The sequence below is a fragment of the Trachurus japonicus genome, chromosome 10 (genome assembly GCF_045865225.1).
Source record: "Trachurus japonicus isolate A0001 chromosome 10, Traja_1.0".
In the NCBI taxonomy this organism is placed as follows: domain Eukaryota; kingdom Metazoa; phylum Chordata; class Actinopteri; order Carangiformes; family Carangidae; genus Trachurus; species Trachurus japonicus.
Window position 1 is genome coordinate 21,765,781 of NC_140916.1, and position 17,614 is coordinate 21,783,394.

The 17,614-nt window shown below is 41.9% G+C and overlaps 1 protein-coding gene across 5 annotated transcripts; it reads left to right on the plus strand.

The window, feature by feature from the left end:
* Window positions 1-1,202: 1,202 nt before the first annotated feature.
* Window positions 1,203-17,401, plus strand: sh3rf2 (SH3 domain containing ring finger 2). 5 transcript variants are annotated; one of them, XM_085790047.1, is made up of 12 exons: window positions 1,216-1,489; window positions 1,828-2,261; window positions 5,453-5,752; window positions 7,014-7,109; window positions 7,945-8,043; window positions 8,239-8,641; window positions 14,193-14,310; window positions 14,483-14,653; window positions 14,884-15,158; window positions 15,921-16,225; window positions 16,335-16,639; window positions 16,784-17,401. In XM_085790047.1, the coding sequence occupies exons 2-12, from the start codon at window positions 1,896-1,898 to the stop codon at window positions 16,962-16,964; spliced, it is 2,619 nt and encodes an 872-aa protein (XP_085646173.1). In that variant the 5' UTR covers window positions 1,216-1,489; window positions 1,828-1,895; the 3' UTR covers window positions 16,965-17,401. The 5 variants fall into 5 exon arrangements, with proteins under 5 accessions (XP_085646175.1, XP_085646173.1, XP_085646176.1 ...); XM_085790048.1 differs by having other exon boundaries at window positions 1,379-1,489; window positions 1,851-2,261; XM_085790049.1 differs by lacking the exon at window positions 7,945-8,043 and having other exon boundaries at window positions 1,203-1,489.
* Window positions 17,402-17,614: the final 213 nt, after the last annotated feature.

The following is a 17,614-nucleotide window of genomic DNA, read 5'->3' on the forward strand; positions in this document are numbered from 1 at the left end:
CACATATGCACCAACTTCCTTTGGCCAGCAAAACAACCACATTCTCTCTGCCACATTTAGCTTTGCTTGGATGACAGAAGATTCATCAGTTGTACAGAAGGAAACACCAGTCATCAAGCAGTTAAGTTTCCATCCAGAAAAAGAAGAAAGAAAATTTAAAAAAACTCAAATCAAGTTCTGTTTGGGCGTAACTTTACCCTGCAAGACCCATTAATCCTAGCGAGCGAGGCTTGAGAGGAAGGACCTGTATCAACATTGATATGAACATGTAAATAAGTCATGGGTAATCTCTCTCTCTTCTTTTTTTCCCCTGTTGCTCTCGCTCTCTCTGTAAAAGCCATATGTACATTTTTAGAATTCCCCGAGTTCTGCTGACGTGAAGAAAGAAATGAAACATTCATGCTTGTTTAAAAAATTCAAACGGATGTCCTGAACTTTCGGTACATAGCCAGTGTGGATAAATTATTTAACCTTGGGATGCAAGAAAGAGAATTTGGGGGTTAGGGCTGTGCAAATCAAATACAAACAACAATAATCAAAATGGATGAAAGCATGGATTATGACTTGTGCACACAGCCAACATCAAAGCCTGCTGCAATAACTGTGGCTGGTTTGCATGAACAGTAAAGCCTGATGTACTCATACTTGTGGAGCAGAGAGGTGGAGGAGATGGGGTTTGTTGTAGAGATCAGGTTTAACTGATTCTAGCTTTTAATTAGTTAAGTAGGATTGATGTGGACTGTGCTAACACTTGCAGGTGATGGGGTGGGGGGGAGCTGCAGAGCCAGTCAGTGAATGCACCACCAGAGGGAGACCATGTCACATCACAATGCTCTGAACTCTGCTGTCGTCTAATTCCCCCTTTTCTCCTTTCACAGTTTCATCAGTGAAAGTGGTTACTCAGTCAACTAAATATAGAAACTCAGAAATGCACGTCCCATTAAACATTTTTTAACCAACAGAACGTAATAATTTCTGCATTTAGCCTACATAAAGCACACATCCCCCCAAAGCTTTAAAAAAAAAAAATTCAAAGCTGATAAATTGTTTAAAAACTACTGCAGCATTTGCCTTAAAAGTCCTTTCGTGTTCATTTTTACTTAGGCTAAGTGAATTATTCATTGTGAAATCCTCCCGTTATTAAAAATAATGATGTCAAACCAGCAGCAATCAGCTGTTAAGGGTTAACTTCAGTCGCATATGACACTGAAATCCGATACAGCTGCTAATGAATTAGCCGGGCTGTGCTGGAGACTTAGTCACCTATGATTCCGCTGTGAGTGATTTCTACAGGTAGCTCAGTCTCGTGTCGTCATTCCTATCGGGACGGGTGAAGTTGTGTGTCTCGTGCGCCTGTCCCGTCCCGTCCTGCCTGCCTCGCGCCGTCTTGTCCTCACTGCGTCATGGCGAAAGCGGCGAGGAAGAAGTTACGCACTTGTTAATCGGTGTTAATGGAGTACAATCACAGTGAGCGGCAACAGGACCATGTGTGAGTATAAAAACGTCTCTAAACTGAGTGTTGACAGAGACATGTGACATTAATGTGGGAAGAGTTTGGGGTTGTACGATAAGATAATTTCCTGTTGCCGTCTTACCTGTGCAGCCAGGTGAGCTGACATGACACCTGTTAGCAAACAGCGCAGTGTTTACTACGAAGTCTTATCTAAGCGAACTCATAACATGGAAATCAGTGAAGAAATCACTTTAATGCTTTAGAAACCTGTTAGGCAGAGCTTTGGTCGGTAATTAGCCTAATGTTTAACGCTTTCTCACCGACTTTAACATCTGTCACTGAATTAGCTTGTCATTGTTTTCTCTGGCTCTCAGTGTGGCGGATGACGGTGTTTCAGATGCTCCAGAGGCCGTAGCCACAGAGAGAGGGGGGCCCTTTTAAAATGGAGGAGCTGTCTCTGAAGTCGCTGCTGGAGTGTCCTCTGTGTTTGGAGCAGCTGGATGTGTCAGCCAAGGTCCTGCCCTGCCAGCACACTTTCTGTGTGCCCTGCCTGCAGAGGCAGAAGACAGCCCACTCCCAGCTGCTCTGTCCACTGTGTTGTGCCCCTGTCTCTGCCAGGACGGTGGAGGAGCTTCCTGCAAACCTCCTGCTAGTGCAAATCCTGGAGGGGCTCCAGGGCTCCGGGGGGCCCAGCAGCATCAGACACCCAAGCCGCTATGCAGCGCCCTTGTCCCGGGGCGGCTTGACAGTCAAGGAGGGTCAACAGCAACAGGACAGTCAACACAGAGAGACACAAGGGCACAGTGAGGTCAGTGCACAACCCCGGCCTAGTCCCCTGCATATCTGTGAGAACTAATATGACTGGGCCCTGCCTCAAAGGTATAGGCTACAAGTGCTTAAATGGGGTAGTAAGCTCTTAGGGTGTATTACAAAATGTATTGATAATCATAACCTTATTTAAAGTTTTGCTGTTGTGAAAAGGTGTAAGAACATCATAGAAAATCAACACACTGCACCAAACCAAAGGATGTCCTCACTAAGACAAAATATTAATACGTTCTGTTCACTGATGAAATACCATAACAAACAAGACAATTTTACGATGCCAAACAATTTTTTGTTGTTGTTGTTGTATGTGATTGACCCACATTGACTTTTATCGGGCGTGGTCTGGTAGGGCTGTGGAGTATGGATAAAATACCATGTCGTGTATACAACATAATTATACATTTCTCAAAAGTAATACTGGGAAATCAGTTGAGAAACTGTTTTGGCTGATATGACCACACAAATTATCTAGGAAACTAAAGCAAATCAAAGCACCTCATCAGATTGATGCTAAAAAAAACAACGCAGAATCGTCATAAAGCAAACCTGCTCATTCTTTTTTAAGACGGCTCCCCCACGCATGGTTGGAGATGAAGCCAGCCGGGGTATATCTCTGGTGGTCTATCGTCATGGTATATTGGGCAACTTCGTCCTCACCTGTGATGTCTCATTGATTTCATCTTTTACATTTTGAATAATAGGAGGGATGTCTCATCTGAATTTCTTACTCACCACTGGTTGTTCCCCACACTTAGTGGGGTTATCTTTTCAACCAATCTTTCACTTAACCCCATGAGACTAGGTGACACAAAGTCACCTGACCTATTAAAAAAAGTGAGTAAGAAAGTGCGTGGCCCGTGTCCTCCCTGGGTCATAAGGTGATGGGGTCACCTCAAACCTGCCACCGTGTTTTCAATCATTATTTTCCACATGTACTCAGAGTCAGTCAGAGTGTAAATTGCTTCTCACATCAGAGAGAATATAGGACATCCAAAATCTTTTCCTCAGGAACAGGAGCCTAGTGAGGAGAGCCCTGCTTTAACTTCAAACAACCACTGCACAGGACAGTCAGCGTGAGAATAAACTACTATTAAAATAATTATTTTAAATCATCTCAATGAAAGAAGGAGAGTAGTGCGTCAATTTAAGACAACAGTTGACTAATGAAGGACAGGTGCAAAATATATGGCACAGAAATCAATGTTTATGTCACTGACAAGAGGAAAGACAGTCACTTCTTTGTTGTCGCTCCTTTTCCAGCTTTTCCAGCTATTGTTGTCAGAAAACTTCTCCAGTAGATCATAGATCAATTTAACATGGATCCAGATTTTCAAAATAGAGAGGGTTAAGTCTTTGTTGGTGCATTTTCAAAAACACCATTTAAAAAGAGGTCTGTGCATCACAACGTGACATCATGACCTGGTTTCAACAGAGATCTGAGGATCATGATGGTGCTTCACCGTCAGTCAATCCTCACTCAGAATTTATTTTATTCTGATGTTTTATTCTCTGAGGTGATGAGAGCTGATTTCTCTTTGCCTCTTTTGATAAACTGTTCGGAGCCCTGAGAAAGCTTTCTCGTTATTAAGCAGTTTGAGTTCATTCACAGTTCAAAAACATCTCAGTCAAATTCATGAGGGGGAGATAGTGATAACTGCAAGTCAAAATAATTAAGCAATATTACAGAGAGGGGGTGATGTTGCTGATATTCATTACAAAGTCATGACCTCGAGCTCGAGTGCAATATTGACTTCACACAACAGTTGCAAGCACCGTATCAGTCTATAGTAATATTCATATACTTCACTTGGTTCCTTCATCATTTATTTGGCTTTGTGAACACAAACAGTTCAGCAGCTGCATGTTACATTAGGTGTGCGCTGATGTATCCAGGCTACTTCCCTTCCCTTCATCCTCTCCTGATGAGCAGACACAATTTAATTCAAATGTTATTTCTGCAATTTTTTTTTTCAATCTTAATTTGTTACAATCTGAGATGGATAACAACCGTCACTTGAACACTGAATAAGGATCAATAGAGTACCTGTAAAGCAGAGTAATACAGGCTGATGTAACTATTATAGCAGCTCTCTGTGAATGCCTCTTGTCCAATTGAATTACTTTGATGGAGCTAACTGTTACATAATGAGGTATAATTAGTTCGACTGTCATCTTCTCACTGAGGCTACATATCAAAACTGTTGATTTTAGTGACTTCATCTTAACATTTACTTAGAGATATGTAGAATAATTTACCTAATTATTTTCCATTCAAGTTAATTATCATCATCCTTCTCTTGGTATCATTCAGTGAACCTATATGAATATAATATATAAATGTTTGTGCAGGTCACAAAATATAGCATATTTACAACAAAGAAAATTATAGCTACATGTGAGATGGTATCCTTTAAGTGTGAAATGAAGTGCACATTGATATGTTATGATTAGTCTAATCTTGACGGGCAGTGATCACAAAAGTTGTATGATAATATTTCACAGAATTCAGATCACTAACAGTCGTGTTATGCAAGACTTTGAAAAAGCCAGAGAGCAGCTAAGTCATTCACCATCTGAGACTGAAAATCTAAATTCATTTAAAGACAATCAATTTGTGAAAAGTTGTGAGATTTCTTTATTACTCTTTATTGAAAATAATTTAGTGTTCTTGTGCTGTTTCACACAATCTCACTGAAAAAGTGGAACTAAAAAAAAAAGACTTACAGTAAAGCCTGAGTCAATACTTGATATCATCTTAAAGTGGAAAAAGGATGCATGCTCTCTTAGGCATATCTATATGTGTAGATAAGAGCTGAACATGCAGACTCTTCTCTTTTTCTACTGAATCCCCTGAAGAAATTAACAGTTTACTGAACTGAATGTGACACACTGACTGTCACACCTGACTGCAACCAGTGCTGACTGAGAACAGACATGTGTTTAGACTCTTTGGGGCCTGTTTTCTCTCGTGTTAACTTCTGCAACACTTGCTCACAATTTACCACAGTTAATGTTAAAGGGAAAAAAAGAAGAGTATTGGCAACACAATATTAAAGGGAATTTACGTCCCAGAAACACAAAAGAGACAGATTTCTTTATCTTCAGCCAAATTAAATTCACCATTTCACTGAACATGCAGTGGCTGAAGTGTGATTTTTGTCTGTTTCTCAGCTTGCTGTCAGATCTTCAATGAGAAACAATCGAGGAGGCGATGCGTCAGGAGAGCTGGTCCTAATGCCTGGTAACAGTATCGCCTCGAAACACAAGGTGGATGAAAACTGGCACCAAGGAAATGCCTGTGACAGTAGCGGTGTGTCTGTCACTGCCAGCGCAATGCAGGCCGTCAGCCAGATACCTCAGCTGCAGCCCCTTCAGCACTCCCAGCCGCCGGCTCTCTGCAGGGCGCTGTACAACTTTAATCCAGAAGAAATGAATCTGGAGGACAGTAAATATTGTCTCAGCTTCCTCAAGGTTTGACTCTCAAACAACTGACTTAATGCAGCAGGAGAAGCTTATTTTCACTGAGCTCAGTCAGATCATGTGTACACTTTTGAATTGACTAGCATGGCTTTCTACTCTTTAGTTGGCACCTAAGTTAAGCACAAAGAATATGAATACATTTATAACTTTCAAGGAATAATAGTATATGAATCATTGGGGGAAAATAAGATATGGCCTACTATTGTTTACATCAGCTGATCTTGAGAAAGATGCAACAGGAGCTAAGTGGCTAACCACCTATTTCCTGGGGAAACTGGCTGACAGTCAAAGCTGCTGCTAGAGCTAAAATTTCATGTGATAGATAATTTCACTCGTACAGATAAAAAAAAATACCAAGCTATCACCAGAAGTATATTCATTATCAATTAATTATGATGAATTGCCACTGCTAAAGTTACTAACCCTATCTGGCTGTCTGCTGTTGCAGTTTCAGGAATTCTAAAGTTTACTTGACTCCTCTCCTCTATCATAATATCATTTCCTGGCTGCCTTCCTGGTCCAAGCACTTGAGCTATATAAAGACATCACTTTGGCCTATATACAAAGTATAATCGTGGAGAATACATTCATCACTTTAGATGCATTTTAGGACATTTCTATGTCTTTTTTAGTGCTTGGTTTCCTTGTCAGCTCAGCAAATTATCTTCATTCTGCTCCTAGAGCTAGAGATGTGAGAACTCATTCAATAACAACCCGGCATGTTTTTTTTGGACATGAACTTGTAGTGGTTTCTGATTATGTATTATGCACAGGAAGTTCCCACTAGTACTAACACATAATGGTGATTGCTTTTTGTTCTTTTGACTGTTTTGAGAGACTCCAGGAGCTGGAGGCTCAGACCTCTATTGCAGTTTCTACTTAGCCTGAAGGATTTCTAAGGAAGTTATATAAGGGCTCCAGCACTTGTGTGCTCTCCATTAAAGTACACTTCAGCTCGCCTTTTTTTTTAATGCAGATGGTCAAATGGTTTTTAGAGCAAGGCTGGCTGCAGAAAGGACTGGGCCTGCAGACACAAAGAGAGTTGATGTGTCACATGCTGCGGGAGAAACGCAGGGCTCGGAGAGTTTCTTAGCTGAGTGCTCAGTCTGCAGGGCGAGCACACTCTGCCATAACCACCTGGCAGGCTTTTTTTTATTTTCCCTCCATTGTTTCTCTACCTCTCACCTTTTTCACCACTTTCTGCTAAGTTGAGTTCTCTCTGTGTGTCCGCTACTTGTTTCTGGTTTAACAGGGGGACATCCTCACTCTCATCAGACGGGTGGATGAACACTGGATTGAAGCCAAACTAGGGGACAGAGTTGGACTCTGCCCTCAGCAGTTTACAGAGGTGAGTTCCCTCTTTATCCCTTCCTATCCTTCATTGTTGTTTGAATGTGGATCGTGGCCTTTTCATTATGATCGTGGCTGACACTTGCCGTTTGGCACTTTGTTCTTGAAGTGGGACTTTTGTAATGAATGGAACCATAGATGTCATTGCTGGGTGTCATTAATTCCAGGTCACTGCCAGCCAGGGCACTACCTTGATTTTCATTCAAATCTTTGATTCATCCATAAATGTCACTCCTACACTGCAAAGTGCTGAGACAGAGAGCTAATCCATGAAGCCCTGCTGTGTCTGCAGCTGCTCATTAGTCTGTGACTATGTGGCTTACTCAGGTTTGCGGAGCTTGCTTAGCTATCTGGCTGTCATTTGTTTTCCTCTGTACTTCTGCCTCTAGGAATTAACTTCATCCATGCTGAGGGAAATTGCATGTGTTCCTGTAGTGGGGTTAATGTGATGCCTCATTCACTTCTTGCTCACTTCCCTGACTTGTCATCTGTTTTGCTATAGTTTTCCCCCCCAAAATATTTCCCCTCCTATTATTAGTTTTCTCCTCCTCTTACGCCTCCTTTCATCCCCTGCTCGCCCATGTCTGTGTCTTCTCTCGGAGCCCCGCCTCAGCGCTGCTCTTCATCTTTTTCTACCTCTGTACTCTATTCTTTCCTCCTCTACTTTGCTCCTCTTCCCTCTCCTTTTTGAGCCTGCCTCTCCTCGTGTCGTGCAGCCAGGCGTGAAGACACAGTAATGCTTTCTCTGCTTGGGTGGCATAACAGCACATCACTGTGGGGAGTGAAAGCATTAACCCTGCCATGCCTGTCTTTCTGCTTGCCTGTCTGTGCAGCTCCTCTCTCAGCACCAGTCAACTCTTCCTGGCTTGCTGGCTGGTGCTTATCCTCCTGTCTGCCTGCTTCCCTGCCTGCCTGTCCAACAAGTTGTAGGGGTGAGTGGAGTAGTGATAAGTGGGTGTATTTAGGCAACCATTTTCGCTGATCAGCAAGAGCAGAGGTTGACAGGCGCTAGCAGCAGGTAGGAGCGTGTTGGAGAGGATTTTCTTGACTGGGAACTGGCTATTTTCTGTGTTAGGATTTATCCTGATCTTCACTGTGGTTTCTCTTTACGTATGTGTCTCTTCCAGCCAAACTCTGTGGCTGCCAAACTGCTAGAGGGAAAGAGTCGGAGGGTGAGTGACTCAGCAGAATTTCACCATCGGACTGGGAGCGAAGGCAAAGACAAGGCCACTGACGCTTCCAATAGGACCACCCATTACGGAGTCCCTAAAGTCCCCGCAAAGACACCCATGATCAATGCTTTGCCCCTCTCCAGCCAGCGGACACAGCCCGCAGCCAGCAGCAGCTTTTATAAGACGATCAAAGGAGAGCCGGCCAACATCGGCACCATCGCCACCTTCAACCGCCAGGGTCAGCCACAGCGCTCCTCTGTGCACTCTGCTGCCCCGGGCCAGTCTCACCCCTCCCGTGTGAACTCCCATCGAAGCAGACGCCACTCTGAACCTACGCACAGACACCTGTTACAGGCGAGTCACGTGCAGACATACCTATCCTAATGCATGGTGTACTGATGTGTTAAAGCCTTTTTAGTTTTAACCCCTTTACTGACTTCCTCTTTCATTATATTTGAGCTGAACTGTGTTTGGCGTTGCTTTGTTTGCTGTGGTTTGTTCTAACATAAAACATGTGGTTGGCAAAAGGCACAACAGTTTTCGGTGAGATAATAGATGTTTTTTGATTTGAGTCACCAAGGGATCAAGTTGTCCTTAGGGGTACAGGGAGGGAACCATGACACTAAGCTTATGGAATGAATGAAAGAGGCGTCGCCCTTGTGTTGGCTGCTACATGATTAAGTGGTTCTCATTAAGACAACACAGATGTGCAATAGGGCTGCACATGAAAAGACTGAGGACTGGAGGTGAGTGGACGGAAACTTTGAAAGTTCCTTAATCATGAGTCCCGGGACATAAGCCAGGGTTTCCCCTCGGAGATGAATAGCAGTCAAACTGGGTGTGTGTCCTTTTTTGTTCAACTCGGAGAGATAGATTTGGTCCAGCCAGTCATCTCGTGGATCATCATCCACCAGATTATGTCTCTTCTCTGTGAGATGATGTAGTCCAGTATACTTATAGTGAGTGAAACTCCAGTCTAGTCTAGTCCTGTCTAAACTCACAAAACTTCAGTCTCTCGACAACCTTTCAAGTATGTTTGGATGATTATGGAGAAAAACTGAACCGGAGGATGCAGTGAAATATGAATAGGCATATTAACTCACTTAGTTGTGACCTCTTTATTTCTTTGAATGAACACAGTCAATGGTGTAATGCATAAAGATGAACATGTTATCTATTTTACCTGTAGAGGCAGTGTAACAAAATACTGTGAAAACGGCATGAAGCCATACAGTCTGTAGATTCAGTTCAAATCACACTGCTTTACCCTGCAATTATACGTGTCAGAGCATAAATTGCTAAATCTACAGTAATGCACGTTGAAGAAAAATTACGAGAAGCAGGAATGAGATTTAAGCGAATGATAAAAAACAGGAAGTGGGAGAGATATGACAGGAAGAGGAAAGGGTGAAAAAATGCTGAAAAGAAAGATGGCGTAGATTTGGGAAGATAAACAGAAAACACAAATCCGAGCTGCGAAAAGGCAAAAAACGAAGAGGCAGGAAGAAGGACAAGGAAAATGAGGGATAGATGTTAGGAGTGGGAGGCTTGGAGAGTCCCTCAGTGTGTCTGCTTATCTCTCTCATGCTGATGATGATGAGTCACTGGTGAAGATGGTTACATAACAGACCCCTCTCTCTCCCCTGCCTTCAAACTCCTTCCTCTTCACTAAGCAGGTAACACTCACTTTCACATCAGTGGGTCAGTAATAGGAGACAAGCCACGCACTTCCATCTTTAAAGGAGCAGAGGGCTCCGTCCCAAACTGGAGGCTGAGCTCCCCACTGACAAGCCGGCCGACGTGTGTGCTATTTTTGCACACGTGTATTTTCTATGTTGCATCCCATCAGCTCTCACCTCTGACTTGGCTGTTTTACAGAGAGGTGAAGCTTCCCACCAACTGTGGATGAAATACTGTGTGTGAATTTGTATGAATATTGGCATCGTTGCAAAATTTAGCGTGGACGTGAGCCAAGAGCAAAAACATCTCCAGTTGCAACACAAAGAAAGTTGTGCATCAAGAAGTTGGCATCGTTAGAGAAAGCTCACTTCTCATCAGCAATGATTGAAATGTGAATTGACTACATAATAAACTTGAAATGAATTAGTGCTTTATCAAAACATGAAAATGATTGAATCTTTGTTGCATCCTGAACATGCAGCAAACCTTGTTTAAACTTTTAAACCCCCACTGTGCACATGTCGGTGTTCTCACCTAATCCTGTGTGGACATATGGACATGTGCACACCAACATCTGACTTTGTTGCAACTTTTAGTGTAGACAAATGGCATCAATATCGATAAGAGTAAGTAAGACAAAATCTCAACTGAATGAAAAGTTATTTATAAGAGTAATCTATTCAGCCTTTACCCACTTCATCAGTGTTGTTTTTAAGAAGGATAAATTTGAAAACACAAATTGATAGTCAAAATATCAACAATATTGACAAATACACATGTAGGGTGAGGAAAAGCATGATGCAAGTTTCTGTCATTGATATGTCACATGACATAACTACACTGTTGTGGCTTGACATCACGTCAAGTGTTATTGCTTCACATTATCCCTGTTACTTTACAGCTATTAAAAACTAAAAATCCAAATTTTTTGTACTTTCAATATTTGGAATTAAATCATGTGCTCAGCCTCTATGGGCTCATAAAAGTTGCTATTAACCACAGATAATTTTTCTGTTGAATGACTAACTTTTCATTAAAAACGTGTCATATAAACGCCATATTGAAACAGAAAATTAAGACTCGCTACAGTGCGTAATTTCTCTGGTCACACATCTAAACAATGAGCTCTGTGCAGGGAGCAGCCAGGCGTTGATATTTGGTCGGTTTACAACTGAGGTTATTGATTGTGTGAGAATCTTGTTGAAGTTAACTTGACGGGACTGTGAGTCGAGATCAAGTGGGACTGAAATCTGAGGCAAACAATCATGCTCAGTGTGTTAAGCGCTGGCAGAAGATTCAGTGTCGCCTCAAACTGAGACCAATGCTAATAGAGATGTGTGGCACTGTGTCGTTTTGAGCAGAGCTGCAGCCAACTTCAGCCTGACTACAGCTCTAATTAGCCACAGTAATTGAAAACACCTGTGTGGGTGTGCAGTAATTAACGCTGGCACATTTTCACTGCGTTCATCTGTCAGTAATAATAACATTGGCTATACTGTGTGTCCACAACTACAAGTTATTTACATCTGAAACAGTTTGTGTCACTGTCAACAGTGTTTTTTTTCCTTGTGACAAGATGAGATCTAAAAACTAAACACTGGCTGAACGTATCTTATATTAGAAACTGTTTATTTATTTATTTTTCTGAAGACTAGACATCTGAGCTCTGTCAGAACGTTTGCTATGCAGAGGGAATTTTAGGGAATTTTATTCAATAATGACTAACAAATCTAATTATTGATTGAATTGTACTGAAAAACATAATGTGGAAATCTACAGATATTCACAGAGTACAAAATGAAATAAATGAATCGTCAACATCATGAGAATACATGAGAATACAAATGACATACTGAATATCAGATCTATGAGTTGATGATTATTAATTATTTAATGTCATTTAATTGCAGGCCCATACAGACCAGTGCTGATTGCTCATTTATAATGAGCATCCATTCATATGGGTGGCTCTGCACTGCCAGTCTTGATTGTAGTGATAATGTGAAACAAAAAAATGAATACGGTATGAATAAATGTTTATACTGTGAAAAAAGTAGGATGAAATATATTTGATATTCAGGACAGTTGCTAAGTCGCTAAACTGCTATGTTTTTTGTTTTTTTTTCAATCTTCTGTTATTTGTTCTTATTTTACTGGCGATTATTTATATCAATATGATTTTTTTTATTTATTTATACAATTTTGGAACAATTTGTGTTAACATATGTTCAACATCAATATTATAAATAGTGGATTACTTATGGCACCAGTGATTTGACTACATGAACAGTTAATACAAAATAAGACTGTGTTCACTACATGAGCACGAGTGGGGATCCTCTCTCCATGTAAATATAGCCACTGCCGCTGCTGGGTCATTGCACCTGGCCATTGCGTGACTGCAGCACAACTGAAGTCAGCTCTTTGTATCTGATAAAACACAAACCAAGAATAGAAAGAAGACACAAAGTAACAGAAAGAACTGAATAATTTAATACCTGGAAAGAAAATAGCTGTTTGGCCTTTTTCTTGTTGTGTTACACAACAGTTTTTTAAATAAATGGCAGAGCTGTCTTTGGATAGATAGTGATTAATAAAGGTGTTTACTACTTTCTTGTCTTTCCCCCAGATATAGTGGTATATAAACCAAACATTGTTTCTGTCTACTGGTCATAGATGATACTAATGCTCATCCATCCACTCTCCTGTGTGACGTAACGCTGGTATATCTTTAGGAAATACTATCTGCATCGTTAACTTTTCTTACTTATGCCTTGCAGCACTGCCTTTGACAAAAGTCTGTGCTTATACTGTAGCACTGCCTACATCCTCATTGTGACTCTTTGTATTCTTCTGAGTTACAGTGTGAATGCAGTGCAGTTTAATGGTAGGAGAGCTGTAGGATCCAGGGATAAACAACACAGTATAGAGGCAACCCTGGGCTCACAGGCCTTCAGCATTCAGGCTTTAAGTAGTAGTTGAGTGGTAGTGCTGAAAATAGCTGCAAGTATCTGTGAATGTCACTGAGGAGATAATAGACACGGGGACAGTCATTCCCTTCTCTCTGTAATGATAACACTACGAAATGATAACATGTGCGTGGTTTGGTCAGAGGAGAAAAATAAAATATGATGATAAAAATCCCTCCAAAAGATGTTTTTTTAAGTGAGATTGTTTAGGAATGAAGTAGTCAGGGCTTAGGCTTCAAACTGTGCCATCAATGTTTGTGAGACACACCTCAGTGTCACTCCCTGCTAATCACCGGCCTGACTCACAGTCTGCTGACTTAAAGCCTGTCACAGTTTCTTAGCTCTTAGGGGAATGCAGAATAAATTTGTCATGCCATTATATATAATTTTACTTCTACTGCATTTTCCGTGGTTGAAAATCCACCAAGATTTCCATGCAATATTTCACAAGTAATATTTAATTATTTTATTCCGTAAAAAATACAAAGGCTCAGTGAATGGTTTGATGAGAACTGTAGCCTTTGTATTAGATTGCTCACTGCTTTTACTCATAAGGTTGCTCTACCAGCACCATAAAGACACCAAATAGTGGAATATTGTGTTTAATTTAGCTGACATCATGATAAAAGAGATATTAAAGGATAGGCATTGATCCTTTGTAAAGAAAGTATATTCCAAAGTTGAATGAGGTTAATATGAGGCAAATGAAGCAGTATCTAGTAGGTCATTATCTGGTCAGTCTACCACTTTGGTCGAGACTGAAATGTTGCAGCACGTACTTGGCAGATTAACACTGAATTTTGTGCAGATCTTCATGCTGGCCAGAGGATGAATGCTAATGACTTTGGTGATCCCTTACTTTTCCTTAGAAGAAAAAACAGAGGATCACCGACGTCTTTGGCATTCGTCCACCAAATGTCTAGAGCCTGGAGGCACCAACAGTTTGACAGTTTTGACCTTTTAATATCTTAAATATCTGAAATGTGTTGGATGAGTTGAAATTTTTGCACACAACCCCTAACCCTTTTAAGCTAGTGCCATCATCATATCAAAATGTGGGTAACACTTTATAACAGTGACTAAATCTCATAGCTCACCTGCTAAGTGTGAGCTGTAAGTATATGAGTGTTAACATTCTTAAGCATGATTGTGTCAAATAACATCCTCCGCCACAACTTCTGTTGTTTTCATATTGTGTTCTTAAATAATATATCGTGCTTTCCAATGGTGATCATTCTGAATCCGTCCCATTACAGACAGAAAAGAAGATGACCAGTGAGACTCCACCCACCATCTCTATGGCTCTGGTGAACCCCCAAATGTCATCTGCCCCCACAGACAGTAAAACCTCCTCCACGCAGCAGCTTTCCATCAGTGTGTGAGTCACCGCTTTAAACATTATATTAATGGTATGATAATGTAGGGTCACAGCTGCAAGATATAATAGAACAGAAAAGAGAAGACAGAAACACTCACAGTAACGACAGCATAATCTGGATATACTGTGTGTGTGTGTAGTAATGTGTACAAACCGTCTTGGGACCCCTCAGGTGTGCTGTCCTGTACTCCTACAAACCACGGCGGCCTGAGGAGCTGGAGCTGAGGAAAGGAGAGATGGTGGGAGTGTACGGCAAGTTCAAAGAAGGATGGCTGCGTGGGCTGTCGCTCAGAACGGGCAAAGTGGGTATTTTGCCGAGCAACTACATCACGCCTGTGCTCAGGTGAGAGGCTGTCGTCCCTGACTGCAGAGAGTGGGAGCAAAATCACATTTAGATTTAGAAAGTAATTTAATGTGGACAGAATGGCATGTCATTGTGCACACATTTAGTTATTCATGAAATAGGAATATATAAGACTGTGTAACAGACAAATCCTCTTATTTTTTAACAGTGTGATCAACATAATGTAGGTACTTAAGTTTTTCCAAATGTGTCTTACTGCCTACCTGCAGAACCTCGGCCAGACTCCTGGAGACCAAAGCAGCTAATGCTTCCTCGCAGTACAACACAGTAGCTGGGAAGAAACCTACTCCTGCTAAGAATCCTGCTGTGGTCCTCGCTCTGGATAGGGTGAATGCTGATGGAGCGATATACTCTACAGGACAGGCCCCATCTGTACCAAATGGAGCACAACATGCCACATCATCCGCTGGCACTGGAAAACCGTCCTTCTATGGGGGTTCACAAGGTTGGGACACTGTGAGGCGTATTTTTAACCCTCATAGAAGTGAGTGCCAAACAACCACAATTGTCTTGACAAGGGATAGTTCAACATTTTTGGCAAATTGGCCCATTGCCATAATCGCTATAGTCATAGCAGTAGGTTCGTTATCTTTAAATGCCGGTGTAAGTTATTTTTAGAGCAGCGGAGCGGAGCGGCAGAGCTGCTCAGAGCTACCCAATGGAGGCTAATGGGATTTCTTGGTTTCCCTCATCAAACTCATCAAATACACAATCCAACAACTCCAAAACGCTGTCAAGGACAAGTTGTGAGTTGCACATTCACCATGCTATGAGATAATAACAGAATGTTACGAAACTGAGCCGTTTTAGGGGTAAATACAGAGACTGCTTGCTGAAAAACTGTCCCTGAACACAACGCGCATCAGCGGCTTTGCATGAATTTACCTCCAAAACAACTCTGTCTCGTAACGTTCTGTTATTATCTCATAGCGTGGTGAATCTGCAGGTCACAACTTGTCCACGACAGCGTTTTGGAGTTGTTGGATTGTGTATTTTATGAGTTTGATGAGGGAAACCAAGAAATTCCATGAGCCTCCATAGCGTAGCTCTGAGCAGCCTGCCGCTCCGCTCCACCGTTCTAAAAATAACTTACACCGACAAATAAAGGTAACTACTGCTATGACTATAGCGATTATGGCAGTGGGCTAATTTGCCAAAATATTGAACTATCCCTTTAAATATCTTGATTCAATTCAAGATTTCAACTGATTCTTAAAGAATGTCTTTGAATTTTTTTTCCCCCCAGGCTCAAACCATTTCTCTTACACGTCCACTGTGAACGTCCCGTCCAACTCACAGCACTTTGCACAAGTCCAGGCGTCTGGCTACTCACCTGCCATGCAGAGGAAGAAACACAGCAGCATCCTGCCCAACTCTGGCAGACCACTGGGCTGGATGACTGAGCCAGCAGCACCCTCTGCTGCCGCACTCCTGAAGGACAGGGACTTCACTGCTTCACGGGAAGTAACGTCTCAGTTTCACAGACAACCTGGCAATGGGCCTCACTCAATTCTGGTCAGACCTGACTCATTCAAGAACAATACAGATAAGGTAACGCCATACTCATTCTTTCTCTTGCGTATGTGATTGCGTTGTGCCTAAACTCGAACTCTCCCTTTGATGACTGTTGTGCCTCACAGTAACTGTTTTACTTTTCTAGCCTGCCAAGTCAGTGCGGTTCCTCACAGAAGACGACTCCCCTCCTCCGAGGCCTCGGACCTCCTCCTGGTCCTCAGGAAGTCAGGTCCCCTCCAACTGCCGACCAGGCCCCCCCCCATTAGAAGTCTGGGCACCATCGCTCACCCTGGGAAGAGATGGACCAGGAATCATCCTCAAAGAAGGAAAAGCTCCTATCCTCAGAAAAGGCCTTGAAACTGTCATTTCAGACCTTAATTCCAACCCACAAAAAACGCTACCGTCACAGCCGTCGCTATCGGCGGTATCAGCTCAGTTCAGTCCGAGCAGGTATGCTGGATTGCTGTGTTTGCCCTTGAAAACAAAGAGCAGTGATTGATTATCAAACTGATGAGGTAGACTTAAAGAAATGTCACTGATTTCATGGACTGGACAAAAACATCAGGCTTTATTTTTTTCTTTTTCTTTTTTCAGACACAGAGTGACCACAACACATTTAGCCCAGACAGACTCGGAGCTCAGTCTGCTTCAAGGAGAGCTTGTCCTCGTCCACCGACTTCGACCCGATGGACGGGTTCTGGTTACTCAGGAGAGCAGCGGGCAGACAGGCTTATTCCACAGCAGTGTTCTTCAAGCCCTCGAGAGGCTGAGCTGACTGTGTGCTAGTGCTGTAGTTGTGTATATTTCTATACTCCATGTGTTGAAACTGCCAAATTACTTGACTGACCTGCTGAACAGCCAGGTGCATATTGAGGTCCAAAAGTTAAAACTGCCAAATGACAATCCTGTGAAGGAGGTGTTTATTTTTGTCCCGAGTACATATGAGAGTGTGGTTAAATTCTCCAGAGATATATTTTGCGTCCTTTAGCAAGTGTGCATGTTTGTGACACATGTACCATGTACTATACTTAAAAGATTTTGCACAAAAACCCACCTAATGACTGTTCCTTGTTCAAAACCCATGTTACACGCATTGTTGAGTGCCTTTGTCAAAACCCACAAAGAAAACAAACTATATTTAAATATATTTAGACAAATTATGATGTAAATATCTGTACTGTTTATGTGGTAATAAACTGTACTTGTAGAACATTGGCAGTGTGGTTTCTTTCTCAAAATGGGTCCTTATGCTTTTTTTTTGTCTTGATGTAGGTCTCTGCCCAACAGGCAATGCTATCCATGTCAGTTTGGCCAATTTTCTATGTACACAATGCATGAAAATATTTTGATTGTTGATTCCATGAATTAAAAAAAAAAAAAATACTGCTTTTATTATCTGCGGACTTTATGCACAGCTCCACTACT